The sequence below is a fragment of the Martes martes genome, assembly GCF_963455335.1.
Source record: "Martes martes genome assembly, chromosome: 3".
Taxonomy (NCBI): Eukaryota; Metazoa; Chordata; class Mammalia; order Carnivora; family Mustelidae; genus Martes; species Martes martes.
In genome coordinates, this window is record NC_137890.1 from 59,601,952 (window position 1) to 59,624,720 (window position 22,769).

The window sequence follows — 22,769 nt, forward strand, 5'->3', positions numbered from 1 at the left end:
TTCTCGATTTCATGTTTGTCTTCTCTAATCTTTATGATTTCCAACCTTCTGTTTGCAATAAGTTTACTTTATACTTCATTTTTAATGTAGTATTAAAGATTTTATTTATTTGTTTATTTATGTATCTATCTTAGAGAGAGAGAGAATGAGAGGAAAGAATCTCAAGAAGACCCTGACCTGAGCGCAGAGCTCTACACGGGGTTCGATCCCATGACCCAGAGATTGTGACCTGAGCTGAAACAAAGAGTCCATGTTTAACCAGCTGAGCTATCCAGGTGCCCCTTAATGCAGGTATTTATAGCTATACATCTTCCTGAGCATGGCTGTAGTTTCATCCAGTAAGTTTTGACATACTGTGTTTTCATTTTTATTCATCTTAAATTTCTTCTAATCTTCTTCTCTAACTTCTTCATCTCCTAATTCCCTTGTGATTTCTTAGACCCACTGGTTACTTAGGAGTGTGCTGTTTGATTCACACATAATTTATGAATTTTATTCCACTGGGGTCAAGAAACATATTTAGCGTGATTTTAGTATCCTTTAATTTATTGAGACTTCATTATGGCCTAACACGTGATCTAGCCTATAGAATGTCCCTTGTAAACCTGAAAAGAATGTATATGTATATTCTAACCTTGTTGGGTAAAGTTTTCTACGGATGTCTGTTACATAGTCAAAAAAAATCCTGAAAAGGAGAACAAGGTTAGAAGATTACATAAGCTGACTTCAAAACTTAATCATACCCGTATTTTCTATAAAATGTTTTCTCAGAACAATGGGGTTATAACAAACACACTGTTCCTTTAAAAAAAAAAAAAGACATACTACAACGCTAGAGCGGTGGACAGTGAGATAATGGCATAGACCAATAAAACTGAACAGAGATCAGAAAGAGACCCATATGTATACATGTCAATTGATTTTCTTTTTTTTTTTAAGGTTTTATTTATTTATTCGACAGACAGAGATCACAAGTAGGCAGAGAGGCAGGCAGAGAGGGAGAGAGGAAGAAGCAGGCTCGCCACCGAGCAGAGAGCCCGATGCGGGGCTCGATCCCAGGACCCCGAGATCATGACCTGAGCCAAAGGCAGAGGCTTTAACCCACTGAGCCACCCAGGCACCCATGTCAATTGATTTTCAACAAAAGTGCCACAGTAACAGATGTGCTGAAGTGCTGTAAGAACTTATCTCATGGTATACAGAAATATTAATTCAAAATGAATCATGAACCTAAATGAAATAAATAAATAAAAAATGAAAGTAACAAATTCAGAAGGAAACATGGCAAAAAAAAAAAAAAGTTTTGCATAAGAAAAACTCTGGGGTAGGTAAATGTTTCACAAAGCATGAACCATAAAAGAAAAACTGATAAACTGGGCTTCAAACCTTTAAAACCTTTTCTCTTCAAAAGACACTGTTAAGAAAATGAAAAGGCAAACAAGAGATTGAGAGAAAATACTCATGATACATGTATCAGACAAAGAACTTTTATCTTCAGATTATAAAAAAACTCAACTTAGTAGTTAGAAAAATTAACCCAACTTTTAAAATGAACAAGAGTCAGACCCTACACAAAGAAAATATATAACTAGCCTGTGAGTGTATAAACAAAAAATTGCTAAACCTCATTAGTCATCAGAAAAATGCAAATTAAAACCATAATGAGATACCAACATATACTCAATACATGCTGAAAATTAAAAAGACTACCAATACAAAGTATTGGTGAAGGTGTGGAATAACTGGAACTCACATTACTTACAGTGGGAATGTAAAATACTACAACCACTTTGGAAAAGAGTTCCAAAGTTTTTGTTTTTTTTTTTTAAAGATCTTATTTATTTATTTGTTAGAGAAAGAGAGCACAAGCGGGGGGAGCAGCAGGCAGAGGCAGAGGGAGAAGCAGGTTCCCACTGCACAAGGAGACCCATGCAGGACTCAATCCCCAGGACCCTGGCTGGGATCATAACCTAAACTGAAGACAAACACTTAACTGACTAAGCCACCCAGGGATCCCAAAGAGTTTTGAAGTTTTTTATAAGGCCAAATACATACCTACTATATATAATGCAGCCATTTTACTCCTAGGTATTTATCCAAGAGAAAAAAAACACATTTGTTTGTAAACAAATATCACAGCAGTTTTACTCATAACTGCCAAAAACTGAAAAGAACCCAAATGTCCAGTAGCAGGTGAATGGTAAAGCAAATTGTGATATACTCATACAGTGGAATATGTGTCAGCAACTAACAATACTGAACTCCAAGTAAACAAAAAAATATTAATGTTATATCACAAAAACAGACACAAAAGAATATGTATTATGATTACCTTTACATGAAATTGTGGAAAAAACACACTAATCTAGAGTGACAGAAAGCAGATTAGTATCTGCTTGGGGCTGGAGGAAAGGACTGCAAAGGGACATGAGGGAACTTCTGAGGGAGACAGAAATATTCTACATCTTGACAGTGACTATGCCTACAAGGAAGTAATCATTTGCAAAACTCATCAGGCTAAATACTTAAGATGGATAAATATACCCCAATAAAATTTATTAAAAACAGTTGTTACTCGCAGAAAGACAGGTGGCAAGTGAGGGTGACATGTCTCATGTTCTCCTTTGAATTTATATTACCGATTATGTGTATTACCTCTAATTTAAAACAAGTTCATTATCCTACTGAGAAATGCTCAAATTATGTAAAACCCTTCCTAAATTAATTTGCTTCAAAGATTAATTTCTCTATAATATATAATTACCAATAACATTCTAATTTTTTTCTCCTATTAAAAACTGTTGTTATGTACACCACTTGGCAGTTGATACCTATTCCTTATAATTAAACAAAATTTGTCAGTGGTCAATAGCTAACCTTCAACAGTGTTATAATAAAACTTACAATGATGTTTACATGACATTTAATTAATGTCACATTTATTTTAAGCAAAAGTGATCATTTTATTTACAGTACTGTTATGTAGCCAAACTAACATTACTAAAGTCTATTAGGCAGAAGAACTGAACAAAAAGAATAAGAGGGTGCTGAATCTTTTCTGAAGACCCCTAAAACACCCCCAGGCACCAGATATCTTTCACCTCACACACACACACAAAAAGTAACGTGTTCTGGAAATCTGTAGCACAAAACTATCACTCTCCTAGAATCATCTTAGTGCCTCCTTCTGTGATGTAAGAAAGTCAGAGTTCCAGTTTCTCCTCTCCGATACTACTGGGGGTGGAGGAGGTGGTATTTCATGTCACACTAGCCCCAGAATCTAGAGCCCTATCATGAATTCAACACTTGCCAACAGTCACACAACTAGAGTGCTCCTGTAACACCTAGGCCTGGGTATCCAGCCACCTGATTTCTTTGGAGTTTTAAATTTGAAACTTTAAAACTAAGTTTGTCTTCTGGTTCCTTCTCCCTTTTCAGGGAGGAAGGGAGCGGAAGGCAGCTCTAGATTTCCTCTCAAGCTGTCCCTGCCCTACACAGATTTGCCCAACCTTCCTTCCTCCCCCATACCTATTCTGCTGTGAAGAGTATACATATTTCTCTCAGAAAGAGGTCCAGTACTTATTATGTTTACCAAGAGGAAAAGCATAAGGAGGGATATTTTGCTCACATTATTTTTAAAGTTTAGTCATGACCCTAAATGTATCACATCCTCACTTAATGCCATCATGTTCACAAATACAAAATCACAGAATGAAATTGAAAAACCTGGCTGGGGGGGGGGGGCTCCCTAATCACTGCATGGAGCTAATAACTAATATATCAAAAGACTGCACTGGTAACTAATACAACGTCCTCAGAATGTGTTCTTATTATGAGTATTATCTAGCTATTTTTGACAAAAGCTAAACAATATATTAAAGAACTTATGACCAGGAGGGAAGTACTAAGTAATCTAAAATTAATCTAAAATCCTGATCTCGGGGCGCCTGGGTGGCTCAGTGGGTTAAAGCCTCTGCCTTCAGCTCAGGTCATGATCCCAGGGTCTTAGGAGCGAGCCCCGCATTGGGCTCTCTGCTCAGCGGGGAGCCTGCTTCCTCCTCTCTCTCTCTCTGCCTGCCCTCTCTGCCTACTTGTGATCTTTGTCTGTCAAATAAATAAATGAAATCTTTAAAAAAAAAAAAAAAGATGCTGAAGTAATTAAAAATTTGTTTTTATAAAGTATTAAAAAAAGCCTCAATAAATGTTCCTAATCATACCTTATTCTAAAACTGATATATATATATAATATGTTACATAATATATATAATATGTTATATAATATATGTATAATGTGTGTGTACGTATGTGTGTGTGTGTGTGTGTGTGTGTGTGTGTGTGTGTGTATGAATGGTATTCTTGGAACTAGGTTCAACTTAGCAAATTAAGCTTCAAATTTACAAAAAGATCCTAGCTCTCTGCTAGCTGAGATTAACACTGTATAACACATAGTTTGTACGCTGTTTCTCTATCATCTTTGTTTGCATCTCTACCATCTATAGCCCAACACCCAGCTAACATGATCATCCTTCTCAGGCTACTAACTCCTTTTTTTCTTGCACATGTGAATTTAAGAGGAAGATGAAGACACTATCCAATCTCTAGTTATTTCAATGCCTGTCCAGCTACCTTCCTCCATACTCTGTTCAGCTTTCTACCCCTGTCTCTCTACTGTTATCTTAAATACAGAAAAATGACAACATCTACCTTAACACCTTCTTATACATCAAAAAGACATCCAGAAAAGCTGAATCTTTACCAGCTTTGCAATTCTGAGATAGTGAATGCAAAGAAAGAACATAGCGTTGTTTTTTTTTTTTAAAGATTTTATTTATTTGTCAGAAAGAGAGAGCGAGCGTGCGCACAAGCAGGCAGAGGCAGAGAGAGAAGAAGGCTCACTGCTGAGCCAGGAGACTAATCCAGGACTCAATCCCAGCACCCTGGGATCATGACCTGAGCCAAAGGCAGTGGCTTAACCCACTGAGCCACCCAGGCATCCCAGAACATAGTGTTTTAATATAGAAGAACCATCACACGAATTCATTGCTGTCCCACTTGATCCCTCTATAATTCTAATGCTTCTACTTTTGATACAAAAATTTTTTGTTGTGTTTTCTTAACAGTCAAAGTATAATAAACTGGAATGTATCAAGCCGTTTCAAAGACACATAGAGTACTTTAATATCTTTCTGATAATGTAGAGCATTCATTAGTCATTTTCATTTTAAAAAAGTGAAAGAAAAATCACTATTAAAATATTGCAAACACAGAGATAGCTTGATTTCCATGAAGTCTCCTCTGTAACAATTTCTATACCACCTTCATAAAAATTAACTACACATTAATATTGACCTATTCTGACAGAGGTAATATTATTCCTTTATTTCTCTTTTTAGTTGGAGAAGGAAAAAATTATCTAAAATATTATTTATTAATTTCCTATGTCACACCCAACCCCAAACAACTGACCAAGAAGGTTCTTTTGGTCTCCAAATGTATGATATAATAGCAAGTATTTTTACTTTGAAATTTTATATTGAAAGTACATTTTTGGGGTGCCTGGGTGGCTCAGATGGTTAAGCATCTGCCTTCAGCTCAGGTCACGATCCCAGAGTCCTGGGATCGAGCCCCACATTGGGCTCCCCTGCTCAGCGGGGAGCCTGCTTCTCCCTCTCCCTCTGCCTGCTGCTCGCCCCACTTGTGCTCTTTCATTCTCTCTCTCAAATAAACAAAATCTATATAAAAAAAAATAAGAAAGTACATTTTTAATTGGCTAATGATATGACAAGCATTGTTTTGGGGTTTTTAAGTAGGATAATACTTTATGTCTTATTGTGATACTATGATTTATAGTAAGAAATATATATTTGGTTTTCATGCAATGTTCCTGGCACATAGCTCCTAAAACCCTCAGGGGTTCCTAAGTGTTGACAACTATAAAGGTGTCTTTCATTATGTTAATGAAGTGACTTTTGGAAAGCCCCCCTAGGTTACCTAAGGCTGGGAGCTGTTTGCCAGGTGAAACAACCATGTGATTAGAGGACTGGAACTTCTGGTCCCTCCACTCACCCCAACTTTCAGGGAAGGGACAGGAGCTGGAGATTGACCTCAGTAACCAATAGCCAATGATTTAATTAAGCAGGTCTCATAAGTATCCAAAATGACCAGGTGCAGAGAGCTTCCTGGTGTGAAGACGTGGAGGTACACAGAGAGAGGCACTCTGCAAGAGAAAGCATGTCTTCCACTGGACATTCTTGAGTTATATCTTTTTATAATAAACTGGTAATCTAGTAAGTAAAATGTTTCTCTGGGTTTTGTGTCACTCCAGCATATTAAACAGGAGGAGGAGTAGATTGTGAGACCCTCCAATCTATACCTGGTAGATCAAAAGGGGGTAGGGGGCAAGCATGAAATCTTGTAGAACTAAGCCCTTAACCTGTGGGATTTGATGCTATCAGGTACATAATGTCAGAACTGAACTGAATTGTAGGACACTCTCCTGGTGTGGGAGAAATTACTTGGTGTGAGGAAAAACTCCAAAGTTAGAACTGGTGTCAAAATCAAACTAACTTTTAGACATACATGTTAAAATACTAACACATAAAAAATGATGCCTGGGGGTGCCTGGATGGTTCAATTGGGTAAGCATCCAACTCCTGATTTCTGATCAGGTCATGATCTCAGGTTCATGAGACTGAGCCCAGCTTCAGGCTCCAAGCTGGGCATGGAGCCGGCTTAAGATTCTCTCTCTCCCTCTCCCTCTCCCCCTGCTCTCTCTCATTCTCTCAAAAAAAAAAAAAAAAAAAAAAAAAAAAAAAAAAAAAAAAAGATGTCTAGAATTTGCTTCAAAATAATCCAGACAAAGATGGAAGTGGTAAGGGATATAAATGAACAAAAACAGCCATAAACTGTAACTGTTTTAAAATGGTACACGGTAATTCATTACCTCATTCTCTGTTATGTTTGAAAGTTTTCTAAAATATAGCTTTTGTCAGGACACCTGGCTGGCTCAATTGGTAGAGCATGCGACTCTTGATCTCAGTGTCGTAAATTCAATCCCTATGCTGGGCATGGAGCCTATAATCAATCAATCAATCAGTCAATCAATAAAGTACAGCTTTTGTCATCTTTAAGTGTGTTGTGTTAAATAACACAGTACTGGAATAAAAAAAAAAATCCCTGGTTACCAACCAGATGAGTGGACAACATTCATTCTTTCTCTACGTGCTCAGTTTCCACATCTATGGAAAATGGGATTTGGACTCATTAAATCCTAATATTCCTGTTAGTTCAATTTTTTTATGATTCAACTGAATATGACCTCTATACTCTGAATTTGGTTTAACAATTCTAACTATAATCTAAAATGCAATTACAGCTAAATCTGATACAATCAACTGAAAACTGTTTACAACTATTACAAAATAACAATATAGTCTTACTCAGCTGGGCCCTTATTCCTAGGTATTTTCCTCCTCAAATAACCTGCATTTCCCAAATCACCCTTTCTTCACGTACTACCTCTCTTAGACCCTTTATTCTCTAGAGATAACGAAGTCAAAGAAAATAGACGCTATTAGAAATAATCTGTTTCAGTTTCCCTACCCTACTTCAGCCCTTCCTCACTCCTGTCTGTTCTTCTTCAAGTGATTTCTACCTGAGGCACTTCCAAATCCAACCACAACTTAACATCTCTTACATCACCTTCCTAACAGCTCCCTGCTTACTCCTGGTACAATCACTTATTCCTTTTCTAGCCAGCCTTTTAACTCTTTTGCTCTGGCTTCTTCAATTCAGCCTACAAACAACAGTCAATTCCATACATATAAACAAATAGAAAACAACAAAGAGCCTTCCTCTACCCCTACTTCCTCCGCACGCTAACCTCTGGTTCCTCCTTCCCACGGCTACTAAATTTTTAAATTGAGTTTCTACTGACTGGTTCTACTACCTCAACAGCAATTCACTTCTCACTCCATCATAATCTAGTTCCCAGCCTCTTCCACTGTCTAAGTTTTCCACTTTTCCCTGGCCCTAATTGCCAAATACAATGAATGGCTTACTTCAGGTCCTTCACCATACCTCGCCTTTCAGCAGCATTGATATTGCAACTACTGCCCCTTCTTCAGGAAACTCTCCTCCCCTAAGTTCTGATATACTACTTTTCTTCAGTGGCATTTTCACTACAGCCCTAAGATAATGTACTTCCTCAGGTTCTTTCCTCCCCTAGCTTCTTTTCTTCTTATACCCAAGAACCCTCATCTACATTATCATCTTAGTCACTAAAAATCATTGCTTGAACTATATTCCAAGTCTTCACTACTGGCCGTATCATCCTAGAACAAGGTTAGGTAAACCACAGCCTTTGAGCCAAATCCAGCCCACAAGACAAATCTAGCCTGCCACCTCTTTTTATAAATAAAGTTTTACTGGAATAGCCACACTCATCTGTTTGCCTATCATCTATGGCTGCTTTCATGCTCCAGCAGAGATGAATAGTTGTGACATAAATAATATGGCCCTCAAAGCCTAAAATATTTACGCTTTGAAAAATATTATGGCCCTTTACCAAAAAAAAGTTTGCTAACCTCTGTTCTAGAAGGTAACACATGGGCCACCTGGTGGCTCAGCTGGTTAAGCAACTGCCTTCAGCTCAGGTTAGGATCTCCCAGTCCTGGGGTCAAGCCAAACATCAGCTCCCTATTTGGCAGGGAATCTGCTTCTCTCTCTCTCCCTCTGCCCCCCCCCCCCCGACTTGTGCGCAAGTGCTGGCTCTTTCTCTCTCTCACTCTCTTTCAAGTAAATATATAAAATCTTAAAAAACACACACACACGCACACACACAGAACGTTAACATATGCCAAATAAACAATCTTTTCCTACTTCTGGACCCCAGTGCCAGTGCTGTTAGTCAGACCATCCATCTCTCAGACCTGAGAGTTTTCTCACTGTTTCTCTCTAGCTCCCTTCTCACCCTCATCAATCTATCTCCTATGATGCAACTGAAGCCATGGTTTTAAAGATTTTATTTATTTATTTGACAGAGAGAGAAAGATCACAAGTAGGCAGAGAGGCAGGCAGAGAGAGGGGGAAGCAGGCTCCCCGCTGAGCAGAGAGCCTGATGCGGGGCTCAATCCCAGCACTCTGGGATCATGACCTGAGCCGAAGGCAGAGGTTTAACCACTGAGCCACCCAGGTGCCCCGAAGCCATGGTTTTAAATGCACAAAACCCAAGAGAGGTCTTTCACAATCTGGTCCTGCCCACCCTGCCTATCCTATCCAACTTTCCAATCACTCCACCTGTAAGAAATACTGATTTACTTTATTCCCCAGAATATATCATGCTGTCTCTTATCTCCAGGCCCACCCAAGATTTACTACCAAAGAAAGACCTATACACTTTCCAATTTAATCTTTTTTTTTTTTAAGATTTTTTATTTATTTATTTATTTATTTATTTTACAGACAGAGATCACATGGAGGCAGAGAGGCAGACAGAGAGAGAGGAAGGGAAGCAGGCTCCCTGCCGAGCAGAGAGCCCGATGTGGGGCTCGATCCCAGGACCCTGAGATCATGACCTGCTCCGAAGGCAGAGGCTTTAACCCACTGAGCCACCCAGGCACCCCTCCGGTTTCATCTTAAGGACAATCATCTCCATGAAGCTTTCTCTGACTCACGCATGGTGAGTCTTTCCTATGTGCCCACTGTTTTCTCAACATACTTCCATTGTAAGTGTTTATTTGGTTTTACATCATTTCCACATTAATCCACAAATTCTTTGAGCAGGGATCCTGATGCAGAGTAGAAGAATGGTTATTAAGGGAAGAGGGCTTTAAAGTAGGAAATCTAGGATTGAATTCCAGTTTTGCCTCCTCCTAGTTGTATGTTCTTAAGAAGATTTTTTTTTTCTTTTTTAAAGATTTTATTTATTTATTTGACAGAGAAAGAGAGATCACAAGTAGGCAGAGAGGCAGGCAGAGGGGGTGGGGGAAGCAGGCTCCCTGCTGAGCAGAGAGCCCAATGTGGGGCTCCATCCCAGGACCCTGAGATCACAACCTGAGCTGAAGGCAGAGGTTTAACCCACTGAGCCACCCAGGCTCCCCCTTAAGCAGATTTCTTAACTCATTTTCTTCACCTGTATAATGGCAACTATGTGAGAATTACTTATTATTATTCCAAGAAGCATAGTGCCTTGTACATAGGGAGTCATTGGTTATCATTGTATTCACTGTTTTATCTCTCATACTTAGTTCAGAATTCAAAAAACTGCTGAGTGAAATAACCAAAGCAAGCTAGTTCTGCACACATTATTTTCAGCTGCATACTAGATATTTCCATCTGAACATTTGGTTCCCCAAACTCATTATTTTTATTCCCAAACTGTTTCAATTACAGTAAAGTGACCAACTTGTTAAGATCTGCTCAGGAATTTACTGGTTCGAACACTGAAAGTCCTATGTCCTGAGAACTCCCTCAGTTCTGGGCAAACCAGGAGAGTTGGTCACCTTAAATTAGAGTTATGATGCCAACCATAAAAACAGACTTGAGTTAGTTTAAGAAACAAAGTGGGGGAAGGAGTGCAGGAGAATTTACTGAAAAATATAGAGAAATTCACGGAACCAAATGAAAACCAAATTAGATTCATAGAATCTAATCTATGAAAACCTCAGGATGAAAACAACTCTGCAGATCTGAGTGGCAGGAATTAATGAAAGATTTCTTCATAGCACCTCTGCAAGGCGAACAACTTAGGTTCCACTATCAGCTCATTTAAGATTTAAATGCCAGGGACTGCATTTGATAGCCTTTGTGTTAACCAGAAAGAGTAAGGCACTTTAATTAACCAAAGAAGGCAGGAACACTTAGATTAAAAATCTCCCCAAAAGATATCTAATAGCAGAAAAGTACCTTGCAAAGAAAGGTCAAAACAGAATGTGGTTTCCAAAAGAAGGGAATGTATGTAAGGTTGCCACATATCACGACTTACAACTCCATGACACAGTCACTGTTATTCATTATTTTTCTTTCATTTTGGCAAACTCTTACTCATTCTTCAAGACCTAGCTAAAGTGTGATCTTCTGCGTAACTTCATTCACTTTCCCCAGGTATAGTCACTCCCTTTCGCCATGCTCTCATGGTACTTTGCAAATTATGTACCTGTACCATGCTATACACAGAGTACAGCTCACCCTTGAACAACATGGGTTTGAACTATGCTGGTCTACTTACACACAATCTTTCTACAGTACTGTACTATTAATGTATTTTCTATTCCTAATGGTTTTAACATTTTTTCTCTAGCTCACTTTATTATAAGAACACAGTATATAAGACATACATATACAAAATATGTGTTAGCTGACTGTTTATCTTATCTGTGAGGCTTGCAGTTAATAGCAGGGTATCTGCAGTTAAGTGTTTGGGGAATCAAAAGTTATATGTGAATTTCTGGCAGCACAAGGGTGGGCATTCCTAATCCCCATGTTGTTCAAGAGTATACTTAGGTATCAGTCTCTCCCACTAAACTGAGCAAGGACAATATTGTTTATATTTAGTATCTTTGGCATTAACAATGCCTGCCCAGCCCATAGCAAATGATAAATATGTGTTTAATACATCTATTATCCAAGTCACTAGGATATACGAAGCATCAAATTAAAAGGGAAGAGAACTACTACAAGTAAAAACGCTGACAATATCAAAGAAAAAGCTGACTGTGCAAGGGAAGGACAGTCAAAAGAATTATGAAGAGCAAGAACTCCACAAACACAGAAATTAAGGATAAAATTCTACAAATTTAAGAACCTAAAGGTGTTACTTATGTAAAAGTAAAAATTGATATTCATATGCATAATGGTAATTCTCAAGAAACAAGAAAATAAGTAAATTAGATTCTAACTAAGAAGGCAGAGAAATGTATAGGACACAGAAACACTGACATTTCAAAATAAAAGAAAGTTTGATATGTAAACAAATAAAATGTACAGCCCAGAAAACATAACCCTTCGGAAAGACTAATTCCAAGTAAATATAGTCATGATTTATTTTTACCATATTTTAACTATTAATGTTGGTATCCTAGGCTGTGATGAAATTTTTCTTAATAGCAAAACTGCACATAGTACAGATATATCCTCCTTATGATTCTACTATTGCTTTACCTTCAAAGTAAAGGAACAGAGACTGGGAAGTGAGAATATAGCCGAACTCTATGCTAAGAAACCAAAGTCAACTTAGGAACAGTCATGGAAAGAGAATGTCACTGACTCTGAAGTTAGATTCTCCAGATACATTTTCTAATTCCTTTGCTGGATACCAAGAAGTCAGGTTACTCTCTCACTTCAAATGTTACCCAGTCTGTATCACATTGCACCCAAATAACTAAAATTCATTTCACCAAATGTAGTGCTTATGATAACATTGTAACATTAAACTATTCTTTTTTTTTTTTTTTAAATTCAAGAGAGGGAGGGAGGGGTAGAGAGAGAGAAAGAAAGGGGTGGGGTGGGGGAGAGAATCTTAAGCAGGGTCCATGACCAATGTGGAGCCCAACACTGGGCTCCATCTCACCTAAGATCATGACCTGAGCTGAAATCAAGAGTTGGACACTTAACCAACTTATTAAATTTACCACCCAGGCATCCCTAGTCTTTATCTGAACTATCTTTATCTAAACTATCTTTATCTATTTGTTATTATCTGAACCATCTCACTGATCTTAGTATCACCATAGGGATATAGTCTGAAGTATACAACATCACCAATGGAAGTATTTTTTTCTTAAATAAAAAATGCTTAAACTGAAGACAATCATGCCTCTAAAGCTAACCTCCAGTTTACAGAAAATCTAGAGGGTGGTAAGAAATAGGAGGAACAAGTTAAGCAATATCACAAAGAAACAGACATATCCAGTAATTAGGACAGTTTATTAGGTTGAACCATATGAAATTCCTGATATTTGACTGATAACTTGACTCAAAAATGAAAATTTCATGTGGTTCAACCTAATAAAAGAAAACTGACCCGATTTCTTCAACAAATTAACAGCGTTTATAAAAAGGTGAGGGACAACAGCCAACCAACCCAAGTACATCAGTGATGAATGGACAAAATGTGGTACCTACATACAACTGAATATTATTCAGCCATACAAGAAATGAAATTCTGACACATGCTGCAACATGGATGAACCTCGAAGACATTATGCTGAAATAAACCAGTCACAAAAGGATATATATTGTATGATTCTACTTATGTGAGGTTCTTAAAATAGTCAAATTAAAAAAGACAGAAAGTAGAAGGAAGGTTGCTAGGAACTGGGGAAAGAGGGAATGCAGAGTTACTATTTAATGAGGTCAGAATTTCAGTTAGGAAAGATGAAAAAGTTCTGAAGATGGAATAGTGATGATCATTACACAACAATGTGAATGCACTTAATGCTACAGAACTATACACTTAAAATAGTTTAAATGGTAAATTCTGTTATGTATATTTTACTACAATAAAAAAAATGGGGGGAGGAGCCTATTCTAGATTAAAAAAGACTTAGGAAACAACCAAATGTGATCTGACCTTGTTTAATCCTGGTTCTAATGACCAAATGTTAAGGAAAAAAGAGTAAGGGACAACTGGGGAATTTAAAATGTGGACTAGATTAGATGTTATTAGGAAATTATTGTGTCATCATGATATGGTATTTATTTATTTTTTTTTAAAGATTTTTATTTATTATATGACAGACAGAGATCACAAGTAGGCAGAGAGGCAGGCAGAGTGAGAGAGGGGGGAAGCAGGCTCCCTGCTGAGCAGAGAGCCCAATGTGGGGCTTGATCCCAGGGCCCTGAGATCATGACCTGAGCTGAAGGCAGGGGCTTTAACCCACTGAGCCACCCAGGCACCCCGATATGGTATTTATTTAAGAATGCATTATTTTTAGAGAAGTAGCCTTAAGTCTTCAGGAGTAAAATGTCATGATGTCTGTTATATATACAGATGGAATAAAAGATGAAACAAAGTTTCAAGTGATGTGCATACGGAATTATACTATTCTCTCTACCTTACTACATATTAGAATATTTCTATGATTAAAAAATAAGAGGAGCACCTGGGTTGGTACAGTCAGTTAAGTGTCTGACTATTGGTTTCGGCTCAGGTTGTGATGGTGGGGTCTGGGGATTGAGTCCCAAATTGGGTTCTGCCCTCTGTGTGAAGTCTGCTTGGGTCTCTCTCTCCCTCTCCCTCTGTCCCTCCCCAACTCGCTCACATGCTCTCTCTAAAATAAATAAATCTTTAAAAAAATAAAATAAAATAAAAAATTAAGAAAAAAATTTTAAATTATTTCAGTATGCATGTGTCTTAACCTCCCAACTCTTTACCTATTATAATAAAAGTTTGAACTTGATTTGGAAAGCAATAGGAAAAAGCACTAAAAGATTAAAAGCATCGGTTCAAAATGTATTCTAAGGAAATTATTGTGCTGGTGGTACCTAGTATAGGTATAGTCTTTCAAGAAATATTTTAGTGCTTATTTTGTTCCAGTCACTGTACTAATAAGTGGGCAAAGGAGATATAGAGTCTATGTGCTCAAAAAGTTCACAATCTAGTAGGAGAAAGAGAGAAAACATAATTGAAATACATTATCGTAACTGCAATGAGAAGATATATATTCAGGAGTGAAGAATGGTACCTAACTCAACTTGGGAAGATGAGAGATCCAAAAAGGTTTCTCCTAAGAGCTAAACCCAGAGTCGAGTATTTAGAGAGGGGTAGGAATTAGCCAGGCAACAGGAGGCAGGGCAGGATATTCCAGTCAGCAGGATTGCCCTGAGAATAGAAATAGCATTGGCAAGCAGAGGAGGGCAGGATTCCAGATTATGTATAAGCATATAAGAAGTTCAGAGTTGCTAGAGCTTAAAGGGGCAGGGAGAGAGGGGAAGGAAAGTTGAACCTGGAAAAATAATCAGTTATCAGACTCCCTGAAAGATCTCATGGACTGGAGAAAGAACACCACTTTGGGGGCAACTTTTAAATTGCCAGATGATAAGTATGAAGCCCAAAAGTGGGCTGGAGGCAGTGAATAGAGAGGCAGAGCCAAAATCCAGAGACAGCACAGAGACTCAAGCTACATGACTGGCATCTGACTGAATGTGGAAGATGAGGAAGGAGTCCAAGAAGCCTCTCAAGTTTCAAATTCAGGTCACAGTGAGGGTGATGATAATGCCATAAACAGTAAAAAGGAAAAAAAAAAAGGGAGAACATAGTTTTAAACACTTTGAGCTTAAGGAGCTGATGTGATGCTCATGTGATTGATTAACTTCCAGCAGATGCTTAAAACAGATTTAAGTCCCCCACACTGAAATGATAGTTAAAACTAAGGGAGCTGCTTGATGTGGGCAAGAAAAGTAGTCTATAGAGAACAGTCACAGACAGAATCCTAAAACATGCCTACACTTAATAGGTAGGACGAAAAGTTGGCAAAATCAACCAAAAAGAAGTAATCTATGAGGCAGAAGGACAAGGAGAGATTCTATGCTGTTAGTGAATTCAAGAAAAGATAATTTTAACCTCTATGCTGCGTGATATACAGATTCCTGAAAAACCTCATGGTCTACAAAATTAAGGTAAAAGAGGGTAATACATCAAGGTGGTTAGGGCAATAAGCATCTTTAAGACAGAACTCCAGGTTAAATGGAGCCTAGAAGCAGAATATGGGTGAAGGGCCACGTGCATACTGTTGGACTTGCTGTGTTCAACAATGTTCCTGTACTTCACATGTTTATGTTCAAGTGCTGTTACTCGGAAGTGCTAAACAGTTAATGTGCTGGTAAAAATAAACTCAAAAAACAAATATGAACCAACATGAATTCTTCAATTCCTCTTCAGCATTCAAGTATGAATTAGTTCATGTTACAAAAATACAGCAGAACAGACAGTCAGAGGAGGGCTAGGCAACAATATCAATGCCATGGAGTCAACACCGAAAGAAATTATTGATGTCCTAGAATCACAGTGTTACCACTCACTCCCAAATGTACAGTGTTTTTAGGTATATTATCTAGTCTCTCTTCTCAAGAGTATTTGTTAAATGTTAAAAACTGGTCATTAAATGACCACTCACAGCCCAAGCTCTCTACCCTCAGTGAGATTCTTTACAGAGTCCACATACTTCTTTTAAAAAATTTTTTTTAATTTAAATTCAATTTAGTTAACATATAGTGTATTATCAGTTTCAGGGGTAGAATTTAGTGATTCATCAGTTGCACATAACACCAAGGGCTCATTCCATCAGGTGCCCTCCTTAATGAACATCATCCAGTTATTCCATACCCACACCCACCTCCCCAGAGACCACATACTTTAACAGCTATACACACACACACAAAAGTTGTTGTAGATCACAGCAATTTATCCCAAAGAGGTAAAGGAAAATTCACTTAGGAAAGCTTTAGAGGGACGGAAAAGACTAGAAAATAACAGTACTAAGTATGTTATTGGTCAGTCAGGAAAGGCCCTATAGAGAACTTCTGAAGTGTTGGTTTTTGTTTTTGTTTTTTTTTAACTAGGATGACATGGTATGACAGAATTATAATCTTTGTGTTCCAGAGATATAGGAAGGAGTCTGAGTGAAGCAAGAGTTTGCTAGAGTGAGCCCCACTAAACAGACAGTAAAAGAAGGTATACAGAAAATAGCATGTGCAGAGGTGTGGAGAGGAAATCATACTGGTTACTCTACCATCTCAAGTCCTTAATCACAGCTGGGAAAAAAGGAATTATGTGTGGCATCTTAAGGACTTTTAATTTTATGCTGAAGGCATTGGGAATGACCTTACCAAAAGAGCGACACAAGAAAACTTTTCAGAAAGATCAACCCACAAGATACAATGGGATGGGAAGATACTGGTGACAGGGAAACCAGGTGCACTATCATATTTAACACAGGTGGAGAGACAGCGGCCCAAACTAGAGTAGCTACAGTAAATAAGGTCAATATCAAAGGTAAAATTATGAGGGCTCTTCAGATAACTGACCAGTACAGAAAAGTGAAGGAAGGGAAGAGAAGGGAGTCAAGGATAGTTTTCAAGCTTGAGCAATTAGGTAGTACCATTTAGCAACAGAGGCTCCAGAAAAAAAAGCAAGTTTGGTAATGCTGGTCAAATTTGCAGATGAGAAAATGTGTATTATCCCCAGCATTAGAAACTTAAACACAAAGTTTAAGTGTTAAGCCCAAGGATACGGGTTCTTACATCCTTGGTGAAACCAACTAACTAGCTCCTTACTAGTAAGGAAACTTTGTTTTAGTAAAAAGGAAAGAAAAAGGCAAATAAACCAAATGATAATGAAGATATCAGAAATTTTTATTAGCAAGGTTCTAAAACACCAAGACAGGAGCTTCTGTGAAATAGCCAAGATTTCTCAAATATTTTTCCCATTAATTAAGTTTCAGATGTATTTCATACAAGTCAGGTCTAAGGTTCCACACAGTGAGATGGCAAAGAACATGAGCAAGAGTTCTGGTGTTAGTGTCATACTGCTTAACTAGAAGCCCAGGTCCTGCTGCTTACACCCCCTCACCCATGACGTAGGGCTAGTTACTTAAGAATCGTGGGCCTCAAGCTTCCTCAGCAGTGAATGTGGATAATAACAGTACATACTTCTCAGGATTGTTGTGAAGACTAACTAATCCACATAAAATACTTGGTACAGGTACATTGCAAACAATAAATGTTAAGATTTTTAAAATAATTGTTATTAGTTATTGTTACTGGTAAAAAAAAAAATGTTACATTCTTGAGGTATACAGGGGCAAGAAAAAGCAAAGTTGACCTGGGTGGCAATTACCAGAATGTCTGATTTATAGCTATTCATTAAATGGAACATTTCCATTTTGTGCACTTTTCTGTAAGTAGATTGGAAAGTTTTAAATACTTTCGTAAAAGGGAAAAAAGTCCAAGAATAATGCCTTACATAAAAAGAACTGCTATTAAAACACACATTCCAAAGCACACGAAGATAATTAAGAATTTCCTTTTCACAATCTATTCCCTGGTTTTTAGCTACAAAATCTACTCCCCCTACTCAAGCTCCCAACTGCTACCTGTGATAATTACTCCCCTCCCTTATCTATACCTACAGACCTCAGGACACATTTTATCCCTTTTCTCTACTTGAGTTTTAGGAAGAACAGGAAGAAAAAGGAAGAAGAGGAGGAGGAGAAGTTCAAATCCTATTTCGATGTTATGACCATCCCCAATCTCAACTTTTTTGAAAATTCCTCCTTACATATGGGATGAGAGCATTATTCCTCCAGAACTAATTTTAGATATTACTGCCAGTCACCTTTTTCAATTGCTCTAATCATGTTGTACCTTCTAACTCTACTCTGGAATAAATTCCTTCAGATCTCCCTGTCAGTAAGTGTTCAAGCAACTCTTTGCTAAGACATATTTCTCAGACCACCATGGGCCATATGGAAGTCTCATCTCTTCACTCCCTAAACTATTTCTTCCTCTTTCTCGCCTGAGTTTTCATTCACAAATTTCTTCTGTGCCCTGTTCAAGTTCAGCACATACTTCCTATAAAATTCACCAACCTCTTTTCTATGAAGCCATTCTTTACTGACTAAAATTATGCTCTTCCTCCACCCTCTCCCCATACACAATTTCCTCTTTACTTTTATTTTCTTTAGAAAATATGTATTTTATACTTGCACATAGCACCTTATTTATGTATCAGCTGGTTGTATATTTTATGTTTTATCTTTTGTCTATCCTACACATGAAAAGGTAGGAATTACATCTCATCAAAGTGCATCTCACTGTTTTGAAATAGCCTGATAATCACAACTATTTAAGTCACAAAGCTCAACTGTTGTGTAAGTTTCTGATTTAACACAGTTGCTAAAGGATAAAACTAAGTTAGATACAGTGTCTAGTCTTGGTTATACCTAAATCCACAACAGAGACACACACTTACCACATTTGACCCCAGTTTACCCTTTAGTCATATTCCCTTCTCTCTCAGCAGTCTACTGCATTCTCTTAGGACTGCTGAATTACTCCTCCCACAAGCCTGCAATGCCCCTTTCTTGTGCCCTCCCTTTTCCTGCATTTTACCGGGCCAACTTTCTTTCATCTTTCAGGATCAGCTTACTCTAATTCATCCACTAGAAATCAACCAGAACATCCCCCACCTGACTGCTCAGTCCCAAGTTAGAATTTTCTCAGAATATACTTATTGATGTACTACATTGTAATTATCAGTTTACTTTTCTATTACCCCACTGAACTGTAAACTCCTTGAGGTACAGGCTGAATTTTATTCTCTTTTGCATGCCCAAGACCCAACAGTTAGACATCCAATTGACAATTAGTGAATGAATGCTCATACCCACTTCATGAAATTGTACATGCTACATAAGCACTCTCACGTTTCCTCCCCTAAAGTACTTTCCTCCTGTAAAGTAGGAATAATGCTATATCTAGTTCATAAAGTTCTTATAAGGATTAAATGAAGTCTCATGAAGTTCTTAGTATAGTGTCCGCCCCATAGAACTACCATTTGAAAGTCTGCTATTTCATGCCTTAGTTACCCTAATGTATCCTGGGAAATGTAATGTTATGACCACTATTTTCAGGCTAAAAGGCTTGGTAGGAATGCCTCTATTTCATGCATACAGAAGTCATTAATTATATTCTGATCATCAGCAAATATTTATTGCATACCTATTAAGTGCAGGAGTCCTTACGAGGTAGCATTGAGCTCCCAGAACACAATAATATAGGCAAGTAATAAAACAAAAACCTGTACCAATATCCAAGAGAGGAAACAATGTTATTAGTTCTTTGGTACAAACAATATGAGTATTTTTCAAACTATGTAAGTTTTTCTTTATAATAGTGGTAAACTTCAAAAACAATTACTGATGGGAAAAGTTCAAAATTAACTATCATCAAGTGGACCAGTAACAGGAGGCAGTTCCAAAATGTCTTGCTGCCATTCCTAAGTTTTACTTTTGCTTAGAAATACTTCTCGCAAAAGAAATTTAACCATGACCAGAATAGAGATAGATGACTTTTGTGTTATTCAAATGGGAATTCCTTAGGTTTTTCCCAATTAGCATTTAATTTTGTAGCTCTGAAAAATCGCTTGGGTTTTGTCTGTTTCTCTGCAAAACAGAACACGGACAGTTTCTCCACCACCTTCTCTAAGACAGGAAAAATGCACACTTCTTAGTTACACTGGCCCTTTATCAAGAATTGCAAAATTGCAAATCATGTCACCTAGTATTAGAAAAGGACGCTGTGGACTTAAAACCGTGTTCTCCCTAACAATTCCAGAGGTCAGAGTCCCAGGGAAGTTTGTGCTGTATACTACATTGCTTTCAGTAGCTGCAGAGAGACCTCTAGCGCTGCTTCAATAAGCCGAGTTTGCAAATAGTACCTGCTAATGTCACCTTAATGAAACAATGGCAACATGCTGAGTAGCAACCAACTAAGTGACCAAGATGTTTACAGTTTTGCAACCCCATGGAAATTGTACCGGCTTGAAGAAAGAGATATATACAAGGCCGTACGAAGCTATGTATCCAATTTATTCCGGTAGAATATGTCAAAGAAATTATTATCCCATGCACAATCCCACTACAAGAACGGCTAAGAAAACAGGTCCTAGGTCCTGTGAGAGGAGGTCGAACAACGTCTCTTCCAAAGCCTCAACACAATAGATGGTAAACTATTGTCCACCTTCAGCTTGCTCCAAATGCCAACAGTAACAGGAGTATGAGCTGGAATAGCTTATCAAGACTGGTCCAAACGACAGCACTGGAATATGAGAAAATGGTCCTGGCGCATCCTACCCTCCCCCATCCACCACCCTCAAACAAGTCAGTTACCCGGCTGGTCCCCACCCCCCTCGGCGGGCCGCCACCGCCCGCCTGGGCCCGACTCGCAGGAGATATGCGCGGGGACCCGCACAGCCCCGGCTCCATGTGCGGCAGCGCGGGAGACACCGAGGGGGCCGCGCCGGGCGGGAGGCTGCACCGGCGGCTGGCGCGAGTCGCGGCCGCCCCCTCCACGGTGCGGTCGACGGACAGGAGCGGCAGCATCCCCGGCCCGCGAGGCCCCGGCCCGCGGACCCCGCCTCAGTTCCACATCCCTTCCTCGCCGACAGCAGGCCGCGCCCGCGTGACGGGGCCGAAAACCCCGGCATTTCCCGGTCCCCGTGCCGGCAGTTCCGGAGGGTGGCTGCAGCCCGGCCCGCGGTCCCGTCGCCCGCTCCGCCCAGCCCGCGGCCGCGGTGACGAGAGGCGGCGGCCAACTCCGACCCACCGCGAGCCGGCGAGAACCAGCCCGGCGCCGGTCCCCCGCCCCTCCCCGCCGCCGTGGGGCCGCCGCGGCCAGGCGGGCGAGCCGGGCGGGCCCAGACCACGGAAGCACACTCACTTCCACATCGCGGCCCTTGTTCTTAAAGCTCTTGATGCGGTGGTTCTCCAAGCCCGGGTTCTCGGCCATGGCTGCGCGCGGCTCCGGCGGCGGCTACTCCTGCGGCTGCGGCGGCGGCGGCGAGTCTCGGCGCGGGAGGGGGAGGTGGGGGAGGGCGCGAGGGGATGGAGGGGGAGGGGGAAAGGAGAGCACGTTCCGTGACGCCTCCGAGCGCGAGGTGGCAGCAGCGCCGGGGGAGGCGCAGGCCGGCTGCCGGGCGGGGCGGGGCGGGAATAGCAGTGAGGAGTCGCGCGCGCCGGGCCTGCTGGGGTCACGTGGCCGCGACGGCCACAGCCTGGAGGCCACCCGACTGTTCTCGGGATGACCCCCACCTCCCCTAGGGCCTCCCCACAATCTCTGGAGGATGCAAGTCATGTGCCAGCAATGGAGCCGGATCGAGCGGCTTTTACTGCCTCCTGAGACGCGGAGCTGCGGGCAAAAACTACAGTTCCCAGCATGCCAGGTACCAGTGGGGTTAATTCTCCCGGCCTTGACAGAACGGGAAGAATGCCGGGAACTCTGCGCGCGCGGCTTTCAGTGCCCGGCGCTCGGTGCGCCTGGGCGCGAGGCCCCGCCCCCAAGGCAGCCCCTGGGCGGAGAAGTAGGAGGGGCTCTCCAGGAGATGGCACCTTGCGCCCTATTGGGAGGGAGGGGCGGGGCTTCCTGGGAGGTGCATCTTGCTCCCAGTAGCCTGGAAAATTAGAAACCAATCGACGGTTTGTGCTTCGCTTCCTTGCTTCTTTGGGGTCTCCTGGAATAGCAGCCACCCTCATTCGTTGTTCCCTTGCTCTGCTTTGGTTTTATAAATAGTAATTATTTCCATCTGACATGTAGATTTGCGATGTATGTGTTTATGTATATGCGACCTGTCTTACTGCAATGGAATTAAGCTCAGGGACGTTTGTTGGTTTATTGCTGAATTCCTCGCGTCAAAACAGTTCTTGGCACGTTGTGAATATTCAGTAAATACTTGAACAAATCAGCGCTGTAGCGTTGTTTCTCGGTTTCTTCATCATCCTCCCAAACCCGGTTCTGCAACCTTCACACTGGCAATTCCTGCATTTCCGTGTCCCTAACCCCTCTCGTTCCATCACCACAGGTAATCTTCTCAGCCTTCAGGAAGCAGTCAAATTCTCATCTGCAGACTCTCCGATCTAGTATCTTCCCTTCGGGTCATCGGAGGACTAATGACAGGAAATTTCGATCAGTAATACTAACAGAAAGTGGCTTTCTGGAGCAGTTGGGTTTCTTTGATTATATGTGAGATAATCAGTTTCAGTATCTATGGCAGA

The 22,769-nt window shown here is 40.1% G+C and overlaps 1 protein-coding gene across 1 annotated transcript in view; it reads right to left on the reverse strand.

Annotated features, from left to right (window-relative positions):
• Positions 1 to 21,655, reverse strand: part of KPNA3 (karyopherin subunit alpha 3) — a 99,416-nt gene extending 77,761 nt beyond the window's left edge. The window contains exon 1 of the mRNA XM_080798599.1: positions 21,439 to 21,655. Within this exon, the coding sequence (XP_080654725.1) occupies positions 21,439 to 21,507 (69 nt within the window). The 5' untranslated portion in view covers positions 21,508 to 21,655. The remainder of the gene's footprint in view (positions 1 to 21,438) is intronic.
• Positions 21,656 to 22,769: the final 1,114 nt, after the last annotated feature.